A 21,022-nucleotide genomic window follows, 5' to 3' on the forward strand; every position below is an offset into this window, starting at 1 on the left:
TACAAAACTGAACTGGAACATAGAATAGTACAGGAACAGGCCAGTAGGCTCAGGACATCTATGCCAAATATGATGCAAAATAAACTGAATTATCTTTTCCCGCAGAAGATCCATTTTCTTCTACTTGCTGAATTTTCATAAGACCATTGATATTGGAGAATAATTAGGCCATTCAGTCCATCACATCTGCTCTGCCATTTAATCATGGCTGTTTTCTTTTCAAACCCATTTTCCCACCTTTTCCCCTTAAACCTCTTACCAATCTCAATGACTTGGCCCATACAGGCCTCCGTGGCTATGAGTTCTATAGATACGACACCCTTTAGCTAAAGGAGTTCCCCCCATCTCAGTTTTAAACAGTCATCCCACTATTCTGAGGCTGTGCCCTTGGATTCTAGACTGTTCAGCTAATGCAAACATCCTCTCCCCTTCTGCCCTATACAGGCCTCTCAGTATCTGGTATGTCGCCCCCCCCCCCCCACCCCTGATTCTTCTGACCTCCACCAAGTTCAGGCCCAGCAGAGACAGCAGATGTTCTTTATATGTGAAGCCTATTATTGCTGGAATCATTCTTGAGAAACACTCTGGACCCTCTCCAGGCCCAAGCACTTCCTTTTTTAGATACAGGGAATTAGCCGCACGGAACAAGATCATTACAATTATGATCTATTTTAAAAGGCAATTTGGATTCTTTTTGCCTGGTCTGCAGTAACTACTTTTGAGCCAGAGAGCAGCAGATAGCCATACATACACCTGGAGATCTGTAGGTGCTGAAAACTGGAGAAACACACTGCTGGAGGAACTCCCACTAGTCGGACAGCATCTGTGGAGACAATGGGATTGTCGTAATTTTGGGGGGAAAACCTTGCCTGCAGACTGAGAAGGCACACTCTCAATCCTGACACAGGGTCCAGATCCAAAATTCATCTGTCCCTTTGCCTCCACAGAGGCTGCCAGACATGCGGAATTCCAACAGCAGCTTGTATTTTTTTTTCTCCAAACCCCACAACAATTGGGATAATGGAATCACAAAAAAAAAGGTAGAAAAATGTCTTCAAGCGACTGTGAATGAATTCAAAGCTGCTCACTGTGCCTTTTACATTCCAAGAAGGAGAATCAATGGTTCTGCAGATTATTAATGGGATTTATGGACACAGCAAATAACTTTCCTTCTCCTTTACTCCAAGCAAATAAAAAGTAAATTGAGGAGAAAAAATGCTCGCTGCCACAAACGTTTTTCAGGGATATCACCCCATATTTTAGTGAAGACGTTAAGGTGTATTTATTTAAATGTGTTACTGAAATATTTTGAAACTCTGGAACTGTTTCAACATAATATTTCAGATTCAAGTCCTGTTTAATAGCACCTTGATTTCTCAAAATCAAAAATGTATCTTGCTGAGCGACTGAGCAAGGACATTGATTAACAATCACTTTGGCATCAGGACCACTCTCTAAATTCATTTTTTCCCTTGTTTTGCATATTTTATTGATTTTAAACTGGTAAATGAGCATCATGTGGATGAAGTGAGGTTGAACTGTTTACACACACAAAAAAACCTTTCAATAAGAAAAGATGCATGGGTCATTCTCTCAGTACTGTTTTGCTGCCCCAAGCAGATGGCATTCAGCTGGTATTGATTTCTTCCTGTAGTCACGGAGCAGCTCACAGCTGGGCATGTTCACTGCAAATTTTTTTTCTTCTGTTTGTAAGGGAGAGTCAAGTATCTTGCTTCTCACCTTATGTTTGCAAACCTTCGCATCCAGTTGTAGCAATTCTTTAAAGAGGGCTCGATGACCTATCCCCAATTGAACAGACTGTATAATAATGACTGCTATGTCAACATTTTTGCAAGGATTGTTTAAATCAGCTAAATCACTGATTTGATCGAATGCTACTCCATTTAGGTTGAAGAAATTCATAGTGTCAGTCTGATGCTTTAGAAGTACACCAGCTATTTTTTCTATGTCTGGAAGAAACAATGACAGGATGTGTATTTTAGACCAAAAGATTTAGGAGCAGAATTAGACCATTTGGCCTACCTAGTCTGCTCCGCCATCTCATCATGGCTGGTCCATTTTCACTCAGCCTCAATCTCCTGCCTTCTCCCCATATCCCTTCATGCCCTGGCCAATTAAAAACCTACTGACCTCTGACTTAATTATGTAAAACCCTAAATCTGTGAGTTTTAATAAATATACTTTCACTTGTGTGTGGAAAGAAGGAACTTGCATGCAAAGTGCCTTAAATCCCATTATATTTAATAATGAATTGTTTTTGCTTTCTTGCTGGTCACTTAAACATGGCTTCCGAGTTGCACACAGCAACTTCCCACTTGCAGCACCAGTGTACACTCAACTGGCACCTCCTGTACCTAATAAAGTGGCCACTTTATTATGTTCATGGCGCTCTGCTGCTGTAGCCCATCCACTTCGAGGTTTGATGTATTGTGTGTTCAGTGATGGTCACCACTGTTCTGACGCGTGATTATTTCAGTTACTGTTGCCTCCCTTGAGCCAGTCTGGCCATTCTCCTCTGACCTTTCTCATTAATAATGTGTTTTTGCCCAGAGAACTGCTGCTCACTGGATTTTTGTTTCTCGTTTTTCGACCATTCTCTGTAAACTCTAGAGACTGTTGGGTGTGAAAATTGCAGGAAGTCAGCAGTTTCTGAGATACTCAAGCCATCCCGTCTGGCACCAATACTTGTTTCAGAGTCATATTTTTCCCCCATACTGATGTAAGGATACGTCCTGGGTGATGGCAGTCCTCAATGATGGATGCTGCCCTTTTGAGGCATTACCTTTTGAAGATGTCCTTAATGGTGGATAGGCTGTTGCCCATGATGGTGCTGGCTGAGTTTACAATTCTCTGCAACTTTTTCCATTCCTGAGCCGTGGCCCCTCCATACCAGACAGTGATGCAACCAGTTAAAATGCTCTCTGCAGTACAACTGTAGAAATCTGTTACACTCTTTGATGATGTACCAAATCTTACCAAACTCCTAATGATCTATAGCTGCTGGCATGCCTTCTTTATAATTGCATCAATATGTTGGGCCCAATATAGATGTTGACACCTAGAAACTAGAAATAATTGTACATGTGGCTCAGTACGGTGGGAGTAAGAGAGAATCAGGTCAGGTCAGTATCTCTGTTCAGATTTTTCCAAGATATAGCAGCCTATATCATTAGTCCTTCTTCAATACTTCCGGTCACCAGGCTACAGATAGACAGACTCAGTGGCTTTCCTAACATCATGAAACCTGGATCTATTCGAACTTCATTGAGAAAATCCTGTCCTAGACGCCTCAGGATAAGTTAGTAGTCACAGAGAATTTATTTCGGGGAGAAGGCTGGGAATGTTCTGAGTACCAGCTTGGACACAATAGGCTGAAAGATCGCCTTCAATGTCAATGTCTGAAGGTCAAGAAGCCTGGAGATGGGCCATGAACCCATGATCGACTCCATGTCTCGCTGATTAAAGTGCTGAGGAAGACTGAAATCATGGAGGCGAGGGGGTGCTCAGCGCTAACAGCCTCTCACTCGCTGCTGCTGGAGGAAAGTGTCTGCGTGTGACCGTCTCTCTCTCTCCCTCTCGCTTGCTGCTCCCGGATTCGAATGGTCTCTCTCCCTTAATGCTGTTGGAGGATGGTGCCAGATTTCTGGGTCTTGGGCAAGGTTTAATCGACGTGGTTTGTGCATTGGACTCTGTAGTTCACATTATGGTGTGTTTCTGATTTCTGGTTGTGCTCCTTTTTCATTTGTTGCTATTTTGGGCGATTTCGATCAGGGCAACCAGCAGAAAGTAAACTGAGCTGAACTGATTTAGTGTTTTATTTTCTCTGTTTATCGCTCATTGTTTTTTGTTGCTGTTTGCACGATTTGGTTTTTTTACATGTGGGGGAAGGGTTGGTGATGCTTTTCTTTGAATTGATTCCATGGTTATTCTTTGTCTGGTGGCTATTTTTTGAGAAGTCAAATCTCAGAGTTGTATACTGCATACATACTTTGATAATTAATGTATCTTTGAATAAGGAAACATGTCTCAAAGGGAAGATATTCCCTCTACCGAATATAATGTGTCCATCAGTGGGATAAATTACACAGTATCACAGTGGCAATTCAAGCCTACAGATCTCGTACACTAATCACATTAGTCCATCCATCGGTACGACTACTTTGGAGGTAATGCGGAACATTCACATCTGATTCCTTGTATCCTAAAAGTGAGGACAAAATAGCAGTATTCTGTTTATTATGTACTTGCTGGACAAGTCTTGGCAGGATCTCCCATTTTCGGGAGAGCTGTTTGGTGATCAGTGTGAAGGTCTTGTCAAGGCCTGTCTGGTGTTTGCAAGTCTGTAAACAGGTTGATAGGGTAAGTGTATTAATAGAGAACTTACAAGTGGGTCCTGTGTCAATGTACAGTATATTGAATGATCCAGCCAGTTTGGCTTTAATGTACTTCCACATATTTCATTCAGTTGTTCTTGAGCTTGCTGCCCAGTGCAAACAAACTTCATCTCTTCACACCCTGCAACATTTAGGAGATATTCAATAGAGATATATTTTAAAATTGCATTTTGTTTTAATGTCACAATGAGTTGTGTTGGCTTTTCCCCTCAAAAGCATTTTTAGGTAGTTAATTTTTCTGTGATGTTTAATTATATGGTATTATTTGTATTCAAATCAATTTTAAGCAACTGGTTAAGTTAGCACTGGGTGGTATCTGCCAACAGAAAACTTCTCTTTTGCAAATGATGTAATTAGTATACTTCTGGACTTCAAAGATTGAAGAAAGCAGCACAGTAACAAGTGCATTAACCCCAAGAACATTGAAATCCCCATGCCAGCTACAGTATTCGGTTCTGACTTGGACAAGGCACCTGATGTTTAAAGTAATTAGTTTCAATGGGAATGTCAGCAGTAATCTCAGGAGCTTTCTCTGATCCCTTGTTTTTGATGTGAAGAAAATATCACTAAGACAAAAATCGTGGAAACTTATTGCGTAGTTGAACAATCTCACCGTGGGCAATGATTTTGCAGTGACAGAAATGATGATGGGAAACAATGCATTAACTTAACCTATGGATGAGGCATCCCTTTAGGTGTTCTGCTTTCTTTTATATCTGATGGATTTTAGTTGTTCGGCAGTCTGGATGCTGTGTTTTAACAATAAAGGGAAAATGGCTTCTGTCTATCTCATTGTATTGTGTGGGTGTATATTTATGTTTATAACCGTAGATTCCATCTCCCATGTATACTGAAAGCAATCCGCTGGGAATTTGCACTACTTTTCCTTATTTGTCTACTAACTTGTATTTGTCATACTATTTATCTGCATCCAATTTTATTGAGCAGAGATCTCTTGCGGTAGACCAAGCCCATTGTTTGTCAGCCATAATCATGAACTCAGCTCCCTGTCCATCATTCCTATCCTAGGAAATTATGTGGAGCTGAGCCAGGTGGAGTATAATCTGTCACAGAATTGAATGATTAACCACTTAGCCACTACCAGCCATTTTCGCCTTTGTTTTGCTTCAGCCTGAAAAGCTCCTTTCTCAACACACCGGACTTTGAAGCCCTCGTCCATCCAAGATCTGACTGTTTCAGTGCTTTCCTGTGTACTCAACCCCCACACCCCTCCAAAACCACAGCCACATTTTAACTTACCAGAAGTCTCATCATACTTCTGGTCAATTATCTTCACTGGTTCACGTTTCAGAAGTACTTCAGTTTTAAAATCATCCTTTTAATTGTTCTGTGACTGTCACATTTCCTCTAAACCTCCTTCCATTATCCTCATCTCTGCAAGTTATCTTGGTCCCACATTGATGATTTCCTGCCTAAACCTTACCAAATCATTATCTTTCTCTCCTCCTTTAAGATTATTAAAACCTTCCGCTTTGGTCAGGCTTTCGGTAATCAGTTCTGATATTGATGGTGTTATTGATGCAGTTAGTGCAACACTATTACAGCACGATTGACCTGGATTCAATTCCTGCTGCTGTCTGATATGAGTTTGTACATTCTCCCTGTGCCTGTGTGGATTTCCTCCTGGTGCTCTGGTTTTCTCCCACATCTGAAAGATGTACAGGTTAGTATGGTTTGCATAGGTGCGGGCTCATTGGGCCAGAAGGGCCTGTTTCCAAGCTGCATTTCTTTCTGTGGTTTGGCACAAATTCTTTGTTAAAGGTTTGTTTGGTAGCATTTACATTAAGTGTCTTGGGACATTTCCTTATGTTAGAGCAAGTATATAAAATAAAGCTTTTGTTATGGCTGTTGACTGGCGTGCTTCTCTAGGTTGTTCTGGGTAGTTGGATCATAAATAACTCTTGAAAGATTTCTTGAATAGAATTTTAAAAGTTTTAAATGTAAATATTGACTCTCTATTTTGCCCCAATCGACGAACTCTCTGAAAGTTCCCTCCAATCTAAAATGTTATTGATGTTAGCTTGTTGGATAAATAAGATTCTGTGCTGTGAATATTTTCCAGCGAGTCTTACTGGAAGCTGCTGTATATGTTTACATAATGTTCCTGGGAACTGCTCAATTCTGTATCCCATACTACAGTTCCCAATTAATATGTATTTAAGTATTCATAGAAGCTTTAGTGATGAAATATTTCAAATGTAGTGGGTGAACTACAGCTTCCAAATTTAATGGAAGCATTATCTTACCTGGTCACAAGTGATATTTACACCTTGAGTTGCTACATTTCTACAACGTGGGAAGATTTGTGTGATGATAGATGGATATTGTTACTCCAGATATTAAAAATTGTTTCACATCAAAGTTTTAATCCCAAAGTGCTGATGTTTGCTTTATCCTCAGAAGGTTAGCGGAGTTATCCTGTCCAAGTTTTCAGTGAGATGTTTGGTGGTATAATTGGCTCATGTAAAGGCCTGATCCTAAATATAATGCCAGCATTCGATTTCCCAGTGTCGTCGGTGCAGATCTGTCACCATTTATGTTGACTTTAGTGACAATTCTCTTGCAGTGAAACTCGAGGGAAATCATTACAGTGTTTATGCCTCTGCCTTGTCGGACAGAGTTATCCTGTGATATTTTAACGTATTTTCTCCGGCATGATGGCATCTAGCTGAGGTTAAGTCAGAACAAGTCGCGCTGTAATATGGTGACTGCATTTTACTCACTGAAACAGAAAAGAAATCTGACAATTAGATGCACAGAATGTCAGGGATGGGACATGTGCAAGTGATCAGGGACTTCCACAGCGAGAGGAGAGTTAAGAGGATGATTCTTAAAAAATTGAGGCTTTCAGGGTAACTGTACAGGAAAAAAAAGATCAATATGACAAAATTAAGGCTATTGTGGGGAGAGGAACAGGGATCAATATTCTTTGCTTGTACCCTTGTATCTCTTTCGCTTTCTTAGATATCTATTTTTAAGACATCTTGTGTGCACTTAAATGTTTTTTGAAGATTATAGATGAAATATTTTTCCTAATGTTTTTAAATATAATTCATGTTTTATAAGATTCTCTCTGCATTATGGTGTGAGGTTTCATCGGTAAAAGGTGATTTTCTTCACTCTCTTTTATTTTCTGAGAAATTACGCTTTCTAAAGATTGTTCCACATCTAGCTGTTTGGATGACACTGATTAACCATTGAAGTTTAATTTATTTCTTGTTTCACGACCTCTGTATTACTTCAGTCCCTGATCCTGCCTCACTACCACCAACATTTACTTCTAAAATTTTCAGACTGTACACAAGGTGTAACATTGCACATCTGAACAGATTTGAACCCTTGAAATGCTTAACTACTGAGATTTCACTTACTTTTTATTCTGAAGTTCAGAACACTGCAAAACTACCTGTAACGATTTTACAGAATTTCCTGCAAGGAGTGGCCGTCCTATTAGTAAATACTTGCTCTGAATACTTCCATTGTGATTCTCCTGATCAGCCACTGTAACTACAGAAAAGCAGTGGGAGCCCCAGATTGATGCTTAAACGGGTTTACTGCTGATCTTCTGAATTTACAGCAGTTGATTCAACCCTGGAGATAAGTCCCTCCAGCTTGGTCATTTTTAAAAATAATGATACAACATTTGTAGATTTAGTTCTTTTTAACCCAGAATATCTTTGAATGTACGAATAGGAGTCTTACAGTTGTATTACTAACAAGGAATACAGAATCCTTAGAGAATGCATTTTCCATAGTATGAGTGACTGAAGCGACAATCATGGAAATGTTTTTGATTTCTTGCTTTTTTTTTGCATTTGGATAATATGGCTGATTGGAGGACTGTACTAAAATGAGGCTGATGTAAAACTTACTTCAGGAACACATCCATGTTAAGCTATTTCTGTATGTTCATCTGTAGAGGAGATGGTGACTATATGACTGAAATAGTCATTCACTTTTACTGCTACTATGGCATGAGTATTTGATGGAAAAATTATGTCAGTGCGCAACAATATTAATGAAAGTTGAGCACCGAGGGTAGGAGGAGGCCCTTCTGTCCCTTCGAGCCATGCTGCCCCAGCAACCTCCAATAAACCCCTTTAGCCTTAACCTAATCACAGGACAATTTACAATGTCCAATTAACCTGTCCAGTACGCCTTTAGACCAGGGGGAAGAAACTGGAGTACCCAGGGAAAGCCCGTGCATTCCGCGAGGAGGTCAAACAGGCCCCTTATAGTTGGCGCCAGAATTGAACTCCGAACTCCGGAAAGCTCCGAGCTGCAATAGCGTTGTGCTAACTGCTACGCTACCATGGTGCCCACGGCAGTTTGTTAAAATGTATTAAACATAATACCTGTACATACTAAACACCTATTTCACACTTCAAGTATGCAAATGAGAGTGGTGGTTTCATTGACAAGTTCTTTTTTACTTTGTTTTGGGCAGGAGACGACAATTCTTAGACCAGCTCAGTGTCATTGAAGTACAGATGGAGTATGTGACCAGTGCATTGTAAACTAATCTGTCAAGTTTAACAAACAGCCCACCTTGTTAACATTCCTTAAATCCCGCATTAATGACCCAAAGTAAATCCCTGAACACTCACTGGCTACACTTTATCTTTGTTGCCATGATGAATGAGGTCACATTTCAGAAAATAAAATAACAAACCATTATCAAATAAAAAGAGTGAAAAGAAATGTAGGTTTTCGTGCTGTAACTTTTTGATCATCTCCATACATGAAAAACAGCTACCATTTATGCGATGTATGTGATTCTTACTGAGGGTAAAGTAGATTGAAGTATACTTTAGAGAAAATCAAACTTAATATTTTAAAATTCATTTTTCAAGATCTGGAGATTGCTGGCAAAAATAACGTTTATTGTGGTCTCAAGCTGCGATTGAGAAAGTAGTAGTGAGCTTAATCCATTCTTAATCCTTCTGTTGAAGGTTCTTCCACAGTGCTGTTGGCTAGAGTGCTCCAGGATATAAATAGAGTGATGATAAAGAAATGTGATGTACTTCCCAATCAGGTCAGTGTTGACCTTCTGGTCCTTCCTGGAGGTAGAGCTTAAAAGTTTAGGAAGTGCTACTCCTCTGTCCAAGTCTTATTTCAAGTGTTTATACACTGGCTCAGCAGTTAAACCAAGGCTGTAAAAGAAGTTTGAAGAATCAGCCAATAACCCACCAAGTATTCTGAATAAGATTGGCTTATTGAATGATCTTTATTTTTCATGTCTACGTTGAGGCACCCAAACATACAGTGAAATGTACAACACAGTCCGAGAATTAGCCCGCAAGTGTCAACGCGCTTCCAGCACAACTATAGAATATTTATATTCTAGGTTAAGCTAACTGTACATTTTGGTGGAAACCCACACAGTCACAGTGAGAATGTTACAGATAGCGACAGGAATTGAGCATTGATCGTTGGTTATTGTTGTTCCTTTTTGCAGCTTGTAGTGCATCAGGCAGCATCTTTGCCATTTTCAGAGCATTTACGAGGCCGAGTTGCTAGCCCGATGCTCAACGCAGCACGGATAGAAAGCCGGACGGATTTGAACTCAGAACCCTACGCCTCAAAGCCTGGTGCCGGTGCCACTACCCCACCAGCCAGCTAAGTGATCGCTGGTGTTGTTTAGCAATTGTCCTAACTGCTACGTTACCGTGCCGACCTAAGTTTGATGCCATGTCGGTATTAGGATGGCCTTTCTCAGCTTAAGCTTTCAGTACAGATACTCTGATCCATAGATCTAGTATTCAGAAGATCATGCTACTTTAAAAATTCAAAGTAAGTTCATTATTAAAGTACATATATCTCACCATATACAACCCTGAGATTCCTTTCCTTGCATACTTATTAAATCCTCCTCTACAGTCCAGAGAGGTCTTGTGAGAAGTGGTCTTCATGGGAGAGTTGCTGCCAAATGGCCATTCGTCCAAGGTGGAAACAAAGCTCAGAGACTCAGCAACACACAAAGACTGAGGTGCTGAGCAATGGCAGCAAGTCCTCTGGACTAATGAGTCTAACCAGGAGGCAGTTTGTCCATGGAGGGTGCTGCATGGATGAGTGTCTTCAGCCAACAGTGAGGCACAGCCGAGGTTCCTTGCAGGTTGAGACTGCATTTCTGCAAATAGAATTGATGATCTGGTTAGAATGAAAGTCCTCAATGCTGAAACCTTTGAAACTCATGGACGTATTTTGCCAGTGAACTTCAGCAGGCTATTTAATAATTGATCTTGCACCAGAACCCCATTTGATGCCCTTCTCACTTGCCCATCACCTCCTTCTGGTGTCCTTCCTTCCCCTTCTCCCATGATCCAGTCTCATCTCCTATCACATTCCTTCTTCAGCTTTTTTCCTTTCCCACCTATCACCTCCCAGCTTCTCACGTCCTATCTGCTCCCCCAACCACCTACCCTCCTGCTCACCTGAATTCACCTATCACCTGCCAGCTCGTACTCCTTCCCCTCTCCCCAACCTTCTTATTCTGGCTTCTTCCCCCTTTCTTTTCAGTCTGAAAGAAAGGTCTCAGACCAAAACATCAACTGTTTATTCCTCTCCAGAGATGCTAACTGACCTGCTGAGTTCCTGCAGCATTTTGTGTGTGTTTCCATAGAATGTGCTCTCAACTTTACAGACTCTCAAATACCTTCACTTAGAAAGTCAGAGGCAACGGATGCATGGCTACACCAGCAGCTACAGTTTCACATCCCAGTGACACATCATCTTGTCCTGGAAATATATGAGCATTCCTTCATTATCATGGGATTCAAATCCTGGAATTCCTTACACAACAGCACCAGAAGTACTTTTACCATAAAGAATGCAGTGGCTTGCAACCATTTTCTCAAGGGTAGTTGTTTGGGCAATTCAGGCAGGATTTTCAGCAACATTTGCATCCCTAAAGCCAGAGAGTGGTGAATCTATGGAATTTGTTACCACACCCAGCCCTGAGACACCACCCAAAGTCATATAGTTCCAAACAATTGGTTTATTGATTACTACAGAATGTCTCTCTGGTGCTTTCTCCCTCCATCCCCTCTCCCTTCCCCTCTTCCCAACCATGATTCCCTTCTCCCTGCCCACTTCCCACTCTCGGTCCACAATAGAGACCCATATCAGAATCAGGTTCATCATCACTCACATTTGTTTTTTTTGTGTGTGGCAGCAGTACAGTGCAGTACAGAAAATGACTACAGAACCCTAGCTAGCTGTATATATATGTATTCAAGACTTTTGCACAGTATGACATATTCCAGTGCCTCATAGTTGAAGTCTGAGTCACTTCTGCCATTTGAGGCAGAGGTTTATTTATTTATTTACTCAAACTGTGGTCAAATTTTATTTTTAATATTTCCTGTTAGTTAATTTTATTTGAAGATAGTTGACAGTGAGTCATTTATACAGGAGATCAGTGCTGGAATACGTTAGGCTTCTTTCTGTCCTCTCTCACGTTCTCTCCTGTCCACAGACGTTATTACTGAGGACAATTTCCACTAGGGTCTGAAACAGTGGGACTCTCCATGTTGCTCCACACAAGCCTTTTTTTATGTCACAGAAAGGCAGGAGCTGCAGGACGTCCCACTATTCACACTTTTGGTAGTGAATTCAGAAAAATGCTGGGGTCCAGAGACAGACTTTAGAGCCTGAAACAGTTGGAGAAACCATAATTTTAATTGAACCTCAGCAAAGGTTTTCAGTTGCCTTTCATTTCAACTGGTTTCAAGTCACTGCTTTTACCTCTGCAGTTTTACCCTTCATTACCCCAAATCCCTGTTCCAAGCAGGTGCCAGGGACAAACTGGAATTACCTAAATTAGATGCTCTAAGTAATTCCTCAGCAAGTTTACAGTGGAACTCGTGTGGTATTTCTGCTCTGCACACTTGAGTGCTAGAACTCCCGTCTCTGCTACTTTGAAGTATAGGAGCCCCGGGTTACAAATGGCCTGACATGTGGAAATATGACTTCACACAAATTCTCCTCTATATTTTTTGAAGCATTGTTCAAACAATAACAAAATGTTTAATTACTAACTGGATACAGGTATGTATTCTGTTAGTTTAATATGGATAGCATTAGGTGGATTATTCAGTGAAATGAAAAAAAAAGCTACAGCAAGTGTATGTTGGGTGACACAGCGGACATAGAAAGCATTTCTGGCTTATGGAGAGATCGTCTTATGGACAATTCTCAGGAATGGAGCTCTTGCATAACCCAAGGACTGCTTGCATTTTGTACCTGATACAATCCAACAATCCTTTTCTCCATTACCAACTATCCATCCTCTGCAAATACATGAGATTCCAGCCAATATTTTGTTGTTCCAGTCGCGGTATTGGGACTTTGTCAAGGTTGTGCAGAACCAGCAGCTAGTCTCAAACTAAGGGAGAGAGTTAGGAAAGAACTCTCTTACTTGTCCAAAATCAGATTATCATATAAATTCCATGCTCATTTATGAATCCTTGCCTTACTACAAGTAGAACTGCACTAACTCATAAGAAAGACACAGTGATAGATCTCTCTGCGAACTATCTGAGTTTAGAAAAGAAGATATACCAGTACATAAAAGCTAATAGGTCCTATATGTAACTCCATCCTTAATGTTTGTTAAGCATAGGCATTGCAACTCATTATTGAGGTCAAGCTCCTGAGTTGGATCCTGTGTTTCCCCAGTCAGTAAGCTCACTGCATCCAGTATTCCCAAGTGGCTTCCCATCCAAATACACGCCTGGTAATGTCAACGAGTCTCTCTCAGGAAACACAAGAATGTTGATGCATTGCTCTTCAAATGTATCCAGGGTACTCCAGCTCACACAATGACCTGTTACGACTACCTCAGGGTAGTCAGGGATAAGCCAAAATACCTGCCTTGCTAATGAAGTCCACACCTCAAGAATGAATTGTATAAACTATTCTATGGAGCAGCTACTTGGTTTTAAACCGTGCATTTCAAATTCTCTTTCCTCTGTTTGGCCAAATCACTTGTGTAAAATGGCACACTTCTGTTTGTATCTTGATGCACATAACAATAAATCAATAGCGGTGGTGTAGAGGCATCAGCACTGGGCTTCGAGGCAGATGGTCTTGAGTTCGAATCCAGCTGGGTCCCAACCAAGGAAGCAGCAGTATCTGTGCGGAAGAAAGGCCTGGCAATCTACTTCTGTATCTTACCACCAAAACACTATCCATAGTGTTGCCATGAGTGATGGCGCTCAACAACAACCAAGTTTTCATACACGTTCTACTAGTAGATGTAGATCTACTTCAGTATGTTGTTAATGTGTGCGTCTTTTTACAGACAATTCTGATTGAAAATGAAGAACTGCCCAAGATATTCTTGGATTTCCTTAATATTCGTCATCTTCCTTCTCTGCCAAAAATTGAAAGTTGTGGGTGAGTTGAAGACTTACGTTAAAATGGCGATCTCTGACAGCACGGGCAAGATGTTCTTTATTTAATTGCAGTGTAGAAGTCAGCAATATGCTGAGGACAGGTATCAGCACATCAAACTTCCTACTCCACTGCTCGGCTCAGCAGAAGCTCAGTCATGCCGAGCAGTGGAGTGGAGTAGGAAGTTCGAGGTGCTGATACCTTTCCTCAGCATATTGCTGTATCTGGTCCCTCAACTTATTTAAATGGTGTCAGCTGGCTGGATTGGTAAGTATTTTAATTTATTGAATCGGCATGTCCTTGTTGAATTTCTGTCACAAATATATTTTAAGAATATATTATTAATGTATTAATTGGAATCTATTTCAACTTGGAATTGAGTTTATGTTGCAGCGCTACGAAACTCTGGAGTATTGTGTCCAGTTGTGGTCATCTCATTATCGGAAGGATACAGAAGCTTTAGAGAGAGTGCAGAGGTTTACCAGGGTGCTGCGTGCATTAGAGAGCATGTCTTAGGGCAAGTTGAGCAAGCTAGAGCCTTTCCCTTTGGAGTGAAGGAGCATGAGAGGTGAATTGATAAATGTGTATGAGGCATTGATGAGTGGGCAGTCGGTTCCTCTTTCACGGGGTAGAAATGGCTAATACTTGAGGGCATTATTTTAAGATGACTTGAAGAAAGTATAGGGAGAATGTCAGTGGTAGTGTTTTTCCAAAATAGTAGGTGCATGAAACGCATGCCAGGGGTGGTAATAGAGGCAGATACGTTAGGGGCATTTAAGAGACTTTTAGATAGGCATATGCTTGACAGAAAAATAGAAGGCTATGTAGGAAGGAATGTTAAATTGATCTTAAAGTAGGTTTAACGTTGTGGGCTGAAAGGTCTGCACTATGCTCTACTGTTCTATGTTAAATGGAAACACACTTCGGCCCATATGTCCATGCTGATTATCAAGAGTCCACTTGCAGTAATCCTTCAGATGTCTGTTTTTATTCTCCCCCAAGATTCTACACATCACCCTTCTGTTATTCATTCAAGGAATGTGGGCTTTGCAGTCTGATCTGGTATTTAAATTTGAAAATTCAAGTTACATTTATTACCCAAGTATGTATACCATATACAACCTCAAGATTCGTCTGCTTACAGGCAGCCGCAAAGCAAAGAAACCCAATAAAACACGTTTGAGATCAAGACTGTCAGACATCCAGAACAATAAAACAAGTCGTACAAACAAGGAAAGTAAGCAAGTAACATTCAGAACTGAACTTCACAAAAGTGTGCTCACAGCCAGGAACCCAAACCTTGGGTCGTTCCTCGCTTTCAGACCCGGGCTCTGCCACTTCGGTATACTCTCAGTCCCAGGCCCCAATGTCTTGATTCGGCCCATACCCGACCTTTCCAATTCGATTCTGCACTTAAATCAGGCAAACCTCGGGTCTTTCCTCACTCTCGGGCTGGGCCCGGGCCTCGTTGTTTTGATTCAGCCCATACGTGCCACGCCGCAAGCATCATGCACCTTTGAGACTTCGGTTCACACCACAAAAATGCAGGTTGTACTGGGAGTTCAGAAGCTCAGCTTCAAAAGGGAAGTTGCAGCCCATTGATCGCAGTGATTTATAGTTTTGTTTTGCTTGCTAGCAATAAGCCATCGCTGTGCTTCACTGGAGCCATCTTAAACTGGAATTGCCCATTCCTAATTGACCTTGAAGGTGGTGAACTGCCTTCTTGAACCACTGCAGTCCTTGGAGTGTGGGTATTCCCATCATCCTGGTAGGGAGGGAATTCCAGATGCTGGTAAGGAGAACCGTAGAGGGTTGACAGGGCAGTTTCTGCCATTGGCATTTGAATGCTTGGGTCAATTCCAACTAATCTGTCAGGTTTTATTTCCTTAGCCTTTCTGGTGGCTTAGAACTTTACTGAATGGTTTGCAAGGCAATTTCACAGGGCAGCTAAGAGTTAACTTCATTGTTACATGTAGGCCAGACGAAGATGGTAGATATACTCCCCAACAGGACAGTGGTGAACTAGATGGGTCTTTACAACAATCAAAAATGTAAAGACCCATCATCGGAACTTTTAATAATCAGAATTTGAGTTTGTCATGGTGGGATTTGAACCCGGGTCAGGATTCACAAGCAAGAGAAAATCTGCAGATGCTGGAAATCAAAGCAACACACACAAATGCTGAAGGAACTCAGCAGGCTGGGCACCCTCTATGGAAAATGAGTAAACAATCATTATAATTATCATTATACTTTATTGTCACCAAACAATTGTTACTAGAGCGTACAATCATCACAGTGATATTTGTTTCTGCGCTTCGCTGTTTCAAGCCGAGACCCTTCGTCGGGACTTGCCTATGTGTTCTCCCTGTGACCCCCGTGGGTTTCCTCTTGAGTGCTCAGGATTCCTCCCACGTTCCAAAATGATATGGATGAGGTTAGTAAGCTGTGGGCATGCTATGTTGGCACTGGAAACATGGCAGCACTTGTGGGCTGCCCCCAGCACATCCTCAGACTGTGTTGGTCATTGACGCAAACAAAACGTTTCACTGCATGTTGCAGTCTATGTGTGACAAATGAAGCTAAAACAGGAAAACCGTACCAGTGAGATTAAGGTGGATCCATCTCACAAAAAGATGGGTCTGGGAAGAATTTCCTCTTGGGTTGAGGCTGAGGGTTGGACTCTGCATCTTCACCTCTATCTTCCCTTCCCACTTTTACTGCCTTCTAATATTCATGCCTCTTTCTTTGTTGCCAGTCACCTAGATTTGGCCTCATCTGCATGTGATGTTTTCACAGCTGTATTATCAGGTCAGATGGCAGAGGCCTTAGGTTAACACAGGCAATGTTGTTTTTTCTGATTAAGTTGCAGTTCCAGTTAAGCTAACAATAGGCTTCCTGAGCATGGCAGCTCTGTTTCTCAAGAGGATGGCTAGCTAATACTAGTTAGAAATCAACAATGGACTTCTAGAACCCTGAACGGTTTCTTCTGCTGTGCTAAAATGTTGAGTTGATCAAAAAGCCTCCTGACCCTGTGATGCACCATCAATTACTCACTCTGAGACGTAAGGTGAGATATCGGCTTTTATTGTCTGGATGAAGGAACAAGCAGTGAGTGACCACCATACTACATCCTGGAGACTGAGAGGCCGGGCTCAGGCCTCGATCACCTTTATACAGGGGTCTGTGGGAGGAGCCACAGGAGCAGTCAGCAGGGGGCGTGTCCAGACAGGTATATGTAGTTCACCACACCCTGGGTTGCGGATATCCATCACAGCTGAAACCCGGACTTGCAACTTTACAAAACAAGATGATCACTTATGATCTGTGCACCATTCTGTATGGAAAGTCTGCAGTTTTCCACCAGCCATACAACAGTGATAAGGACACAGCACGGACAAGGAGCAGCATGATTGGTAAAGGTAGGGAGTAGTTGGGCATAAAAACATTCAGCATGTAATTTTTCATGTGGCCGCCCAACCCACACGTGGGCGAGTTGTGTATCAGAGTGGAGATCTAAATCACCAGCAGGTAGATTATACCACCCTTTGTTTTCAGGGTGGCTTAAGATAAGATGAGTCAACAGACTTAGCACTGAATAAGGATTTCCTGCTATACGTGCCCTGTGCAGTGTGTGATTTTTGGTTCTGTGTTTTGCACCTTGGTCCTGCAGGAACGCTGTTTGATTTGGCTGTATTCATGGTATTCATGTATGTTTCAGTGATAATTAAACTTGAACTTGAACTTCATATTGGTTTATGAAGTACCATAGTACAGTGAATAGTTCGCTTTACCTACTATTTATTCAGATTAAATCATTAAACAGTGCATTTAGTTATAATAGTTAGAATAGTAGCAATGCAGAATAAAATGTAAAAGCTACCAAAAAAAGTGCAGTGCAGATAAACCATAATTTTTTAAGGCCGTGGCAAGATAGGTTGTGAGGCCAAGGGTCCAATTTACTCTACAAGAGTCTGGTAACAGTGAGATAGAAGCTGTCCTTGCTTTCAAGCTTTTGTATCATCTACCTGATGGCAGAGGAGAGGAGTGAGAATGTCTGGGGTAGATATACACCCTCGTGATGCGCTACATGTAGCCTTCACCAGCTGGACCTTGATGGAGTGAAACCACTTCTGGTACCTGCAAAAGTACAATGCACATAAACAATGGCACACAGTTCCAGTGATCATTCTGAAGCAATGTGTATATTCTGCCACCTCTGTGGCTGCCGGGCAGGAAGTGTATTCTGTTCACTCAGTATCCTCTCTTATGTCTAGCTCCAGCCTTGGAAGTAGCTCGAAACATACAAAAACAAAACATCAGTGGTGTTAATGCCTTGCATTAAAGTTTCCCTGGCTGGTATATTTCATTGCAGACTGACTTATTGAAGCACCAACAACTCGTACATAATTTGTCGTTGAGGTTTTAGAGGGAGAATTGCTCAGTTAACATCCTGAGTGCACAGAGCTTCTTCTGAGAGCTTATCTCCCTATTCTTCCCTTTCCTTATAGAAACATAGAAAACACACAGCACAATACAGGCCCTTCGGCCCACAGAGCTGTGCCAAACATATCCCTACCTTAGAACTACCTAGGCTTTACCCATAGCCCTCTATTAATTTGGCACCTGTACACCTAAACAATATGTGCTATCGTACTAACTATTATGTGCTAGATTTCCAAGAAACAAGTTTGAAATCTCTTGAGTTAACTTAGTTAATTAAATAATTCATTTGTTTAGTTTTTGCTAGACCACTTATTAAAGTCCACTAGATGTACTCAACAACTTACATTATATCCCGTAAGATCAGCTGACTTGAATGTGACAACAGTAAATGTTTACAGTGGATAAATAGTTTTATTGCTAGAGCAATAAAAAAGAATAACTTCATTGGCATGTCATTCCTTCTTTGTCTTGTGCCTCTTTTTACTTCAGATAATTTCCCCTTAATCTTTCCCCACCATCTTTCCAGTCCACTTTTTCAGATTCAGCTTTTCAGACACTACTGTTCTGGCACTGAAGTTCTGTGAACTTCAGATTACCTGTGTTATTTTACAAAGTCCCCACCCACCCACCCATAAATCCTCTCAAAACCCAAAGCACTGTCATTTTAAAACTCCAGTGCATGAGGTGTAATTGGCTGAAAGTTCAGCAACCAGCAGTGGTTGAAGCGAATGGGCTACCTCTTTTGGAGTCTGAAAGATTGAGGCAGAAACTTTCAGTGCACTGACAGGAATCTTCTACACATATTTAAAAAACCATAATGTATAAGAACATGGGTGAGAGCTGTAACGTAGCATATGTTGCCATAGCTCATTCTCAAGCAGCATGAACATGGGATGGGAACTCCCCAAGATTATAATCCCTTGTTTTCTATGGAATTCAGTAATTTTCGACATGGAATCAATAGGAAGGTATTTTGACTTGAGATATCAGATCATTCTTGCAGGTCAATGACTTGGATGATGGCTTTGTGTCCAAGTTTACAGATGATACAAAGATAGGTGGAGGGGCAGGTGGTTTTGAGAAGATAGAGAGGCTGTGGAAGGAATTAGAGAAGTTAGGAAAATGGGCAAAGAAGTGGCTGATGGAATACAGTGTTGGGAAGAGTATGGTCATGCACTTTGGTAGAATAAATAAAAGGGCAGACTGTTTTCCAAATAGTAAGTTCAAAAATGTGCAAAGAGACTTGGGAGTCCTCGTGCAGGATTCCCTAAAGGTTAATTTGTAGGTTGAGTTCGTGGCGAAGAATGCAAGTGCAATGTTATCATTCATTTCAAAAGGACTGAAATGTAAAAGCAAGGATGTAATGTTGAGGCTTTATAAAACATTGGTGAGGCCTCACTTGGAGTATGGTAAGCAGGTTTGGGCCCATTTATCTAAGAAAAGATCTACCGACATTGAAGAGGGTTCAAAGGAGGTTCACGAAAATGATTCTATGATTGAAAGGCTTGTCATATGTGGAGCGTTTGGTGGCTCCGGGCCTGTACTCACTGGAATTCAGAAGAATGGGGGGGTGGGGGGATCTCATTGAAGCCTATCAAAAGTTGTCAGGGCTCGTTAGAGTGGATTTGGGGAGAATGTTTGCTCTGGTGGGTGAGACTATCAGAGGACACAGCCTCAGAATAGAGGGGTGACCTTTTAGAATGGTGATGATGAGGAATTTCTCTAGCCAGAGTGTGGTGAATCTGTGGAATTCATTATCACTGGCAGCTGTGGAGGCCAGGTCATTGGGTATATTTAAGGCAGAGATTGATAGATTCTTGATTAGCCAGACAATGAAGGGATATGGGGGAAGGCAGGGGAACGGGGTTGAGAGGGAAGTGCATTGGCCAAGATAAAATGGCTGAGCAGACTCAATGAGCCAACTGGCCCAATTCTGCTCCTATAGAAATGTGGTCCTACTGAAATGTTACGTTACGTAAGATCTCTAACATACTGTAGATTCTGCACAAATGCAATGTAGGATGCTAATGTATCTTTTTTTTAATTTTAGTTCCATTGAAGACTATGAATCTGAGGAATGCAGGTAGGTCCTCTGTCAATTGTATAGAGATGCAAACTATCTGAAAGAGTGGCTTAGAATTTACAGTTAGTGGCAAGATAATGGCATATTGCTGACCACTAGATCAAAACATCAAAATTCTTTTGATCAAAAGATTAATAATGAATTGCCTCTAGTTTGTTACTGGAGATTTGGCAGTGTGGCATCATTGAGTTTTCATTCTCTTACATTTGCTCAAAGTAAGGTTTTCACTAATCTTTATTTCAGACCTTACGGAATGGGAAGGGCAAGGGTTGTGGTTGATCCTCCTGGATTTGCCAGCAGTCTAAGTGGTTTCCCACTTAATGCCTTTGTCATTTAAAGCAATTCTATTCAATTACTGTTCAAGAAATAGGAACCATTTTTAAACAAGTGTTATCCATGTCCCTTCTCTGAGATTTGCTCTGAACTCCAGATTGCTGTTAAAAGAATTTAAAATTGACAAGGATAAGAGCGCTTGCTCTCCCCAATCTCATTTGGGGTATTCCTAATGCATTTAATTTTATTGATACTTACGTCTCTTTATTGGAGTCATTTTGCCATTTTTCTTAAATTATGTCTCACATATTTAAATATTTTAAGTGTTTTTCTTTAAGGATATAGAGTACAGTACTGGCCCAACGAGCCAATACAGCCCAATTACTCC

At 41.2% G+C, this 21,022-nt stretch overlaps 1 protein-coding gene across 3 annotated transcripts in view; it reads left to right on the forward strand.

The window, feature by feature from the left end:
- Positions 1-21,022, forward strand: part of LOC132394028 (sorting nexin-24-like) — a 138,711-nt gene that overhangs the window by 106,153 nt on the left and 11,536 nt on the right. For all 3 annotated transcript variants that reach the window (XM_059969661.1, XM_059969662.1, XM_059969660.1), the window contains exons 4-5: positions 13,741-13,835; positions 20,329-20,361. In XM_059969661.1, coding sequence (XP_059825644.1) covers positions 13,741-13,835; positions 20,329-20,361 — 128 coding nt within the window. The remainder of the gene's footprint in view (positions 1-13,740; positions 13,836-20,328; positions 20,362-21,022) is intronic.

Source organism: Hypanus sabinus, chromosome 5, assembly GCF_030144855.1.
Source record: "Hypanus sabinus isolate sHypSab1 chromosome 5, sHypSab1.hap1, whole genome shotgun sequence".
Classification (NCBI taxonomy): Eukaryota; Metazoa; Chordata; class Chondrichthyes; order Myliobatiformes; family Dasyatidae; genus Hypanus; species Hypanus sabinus.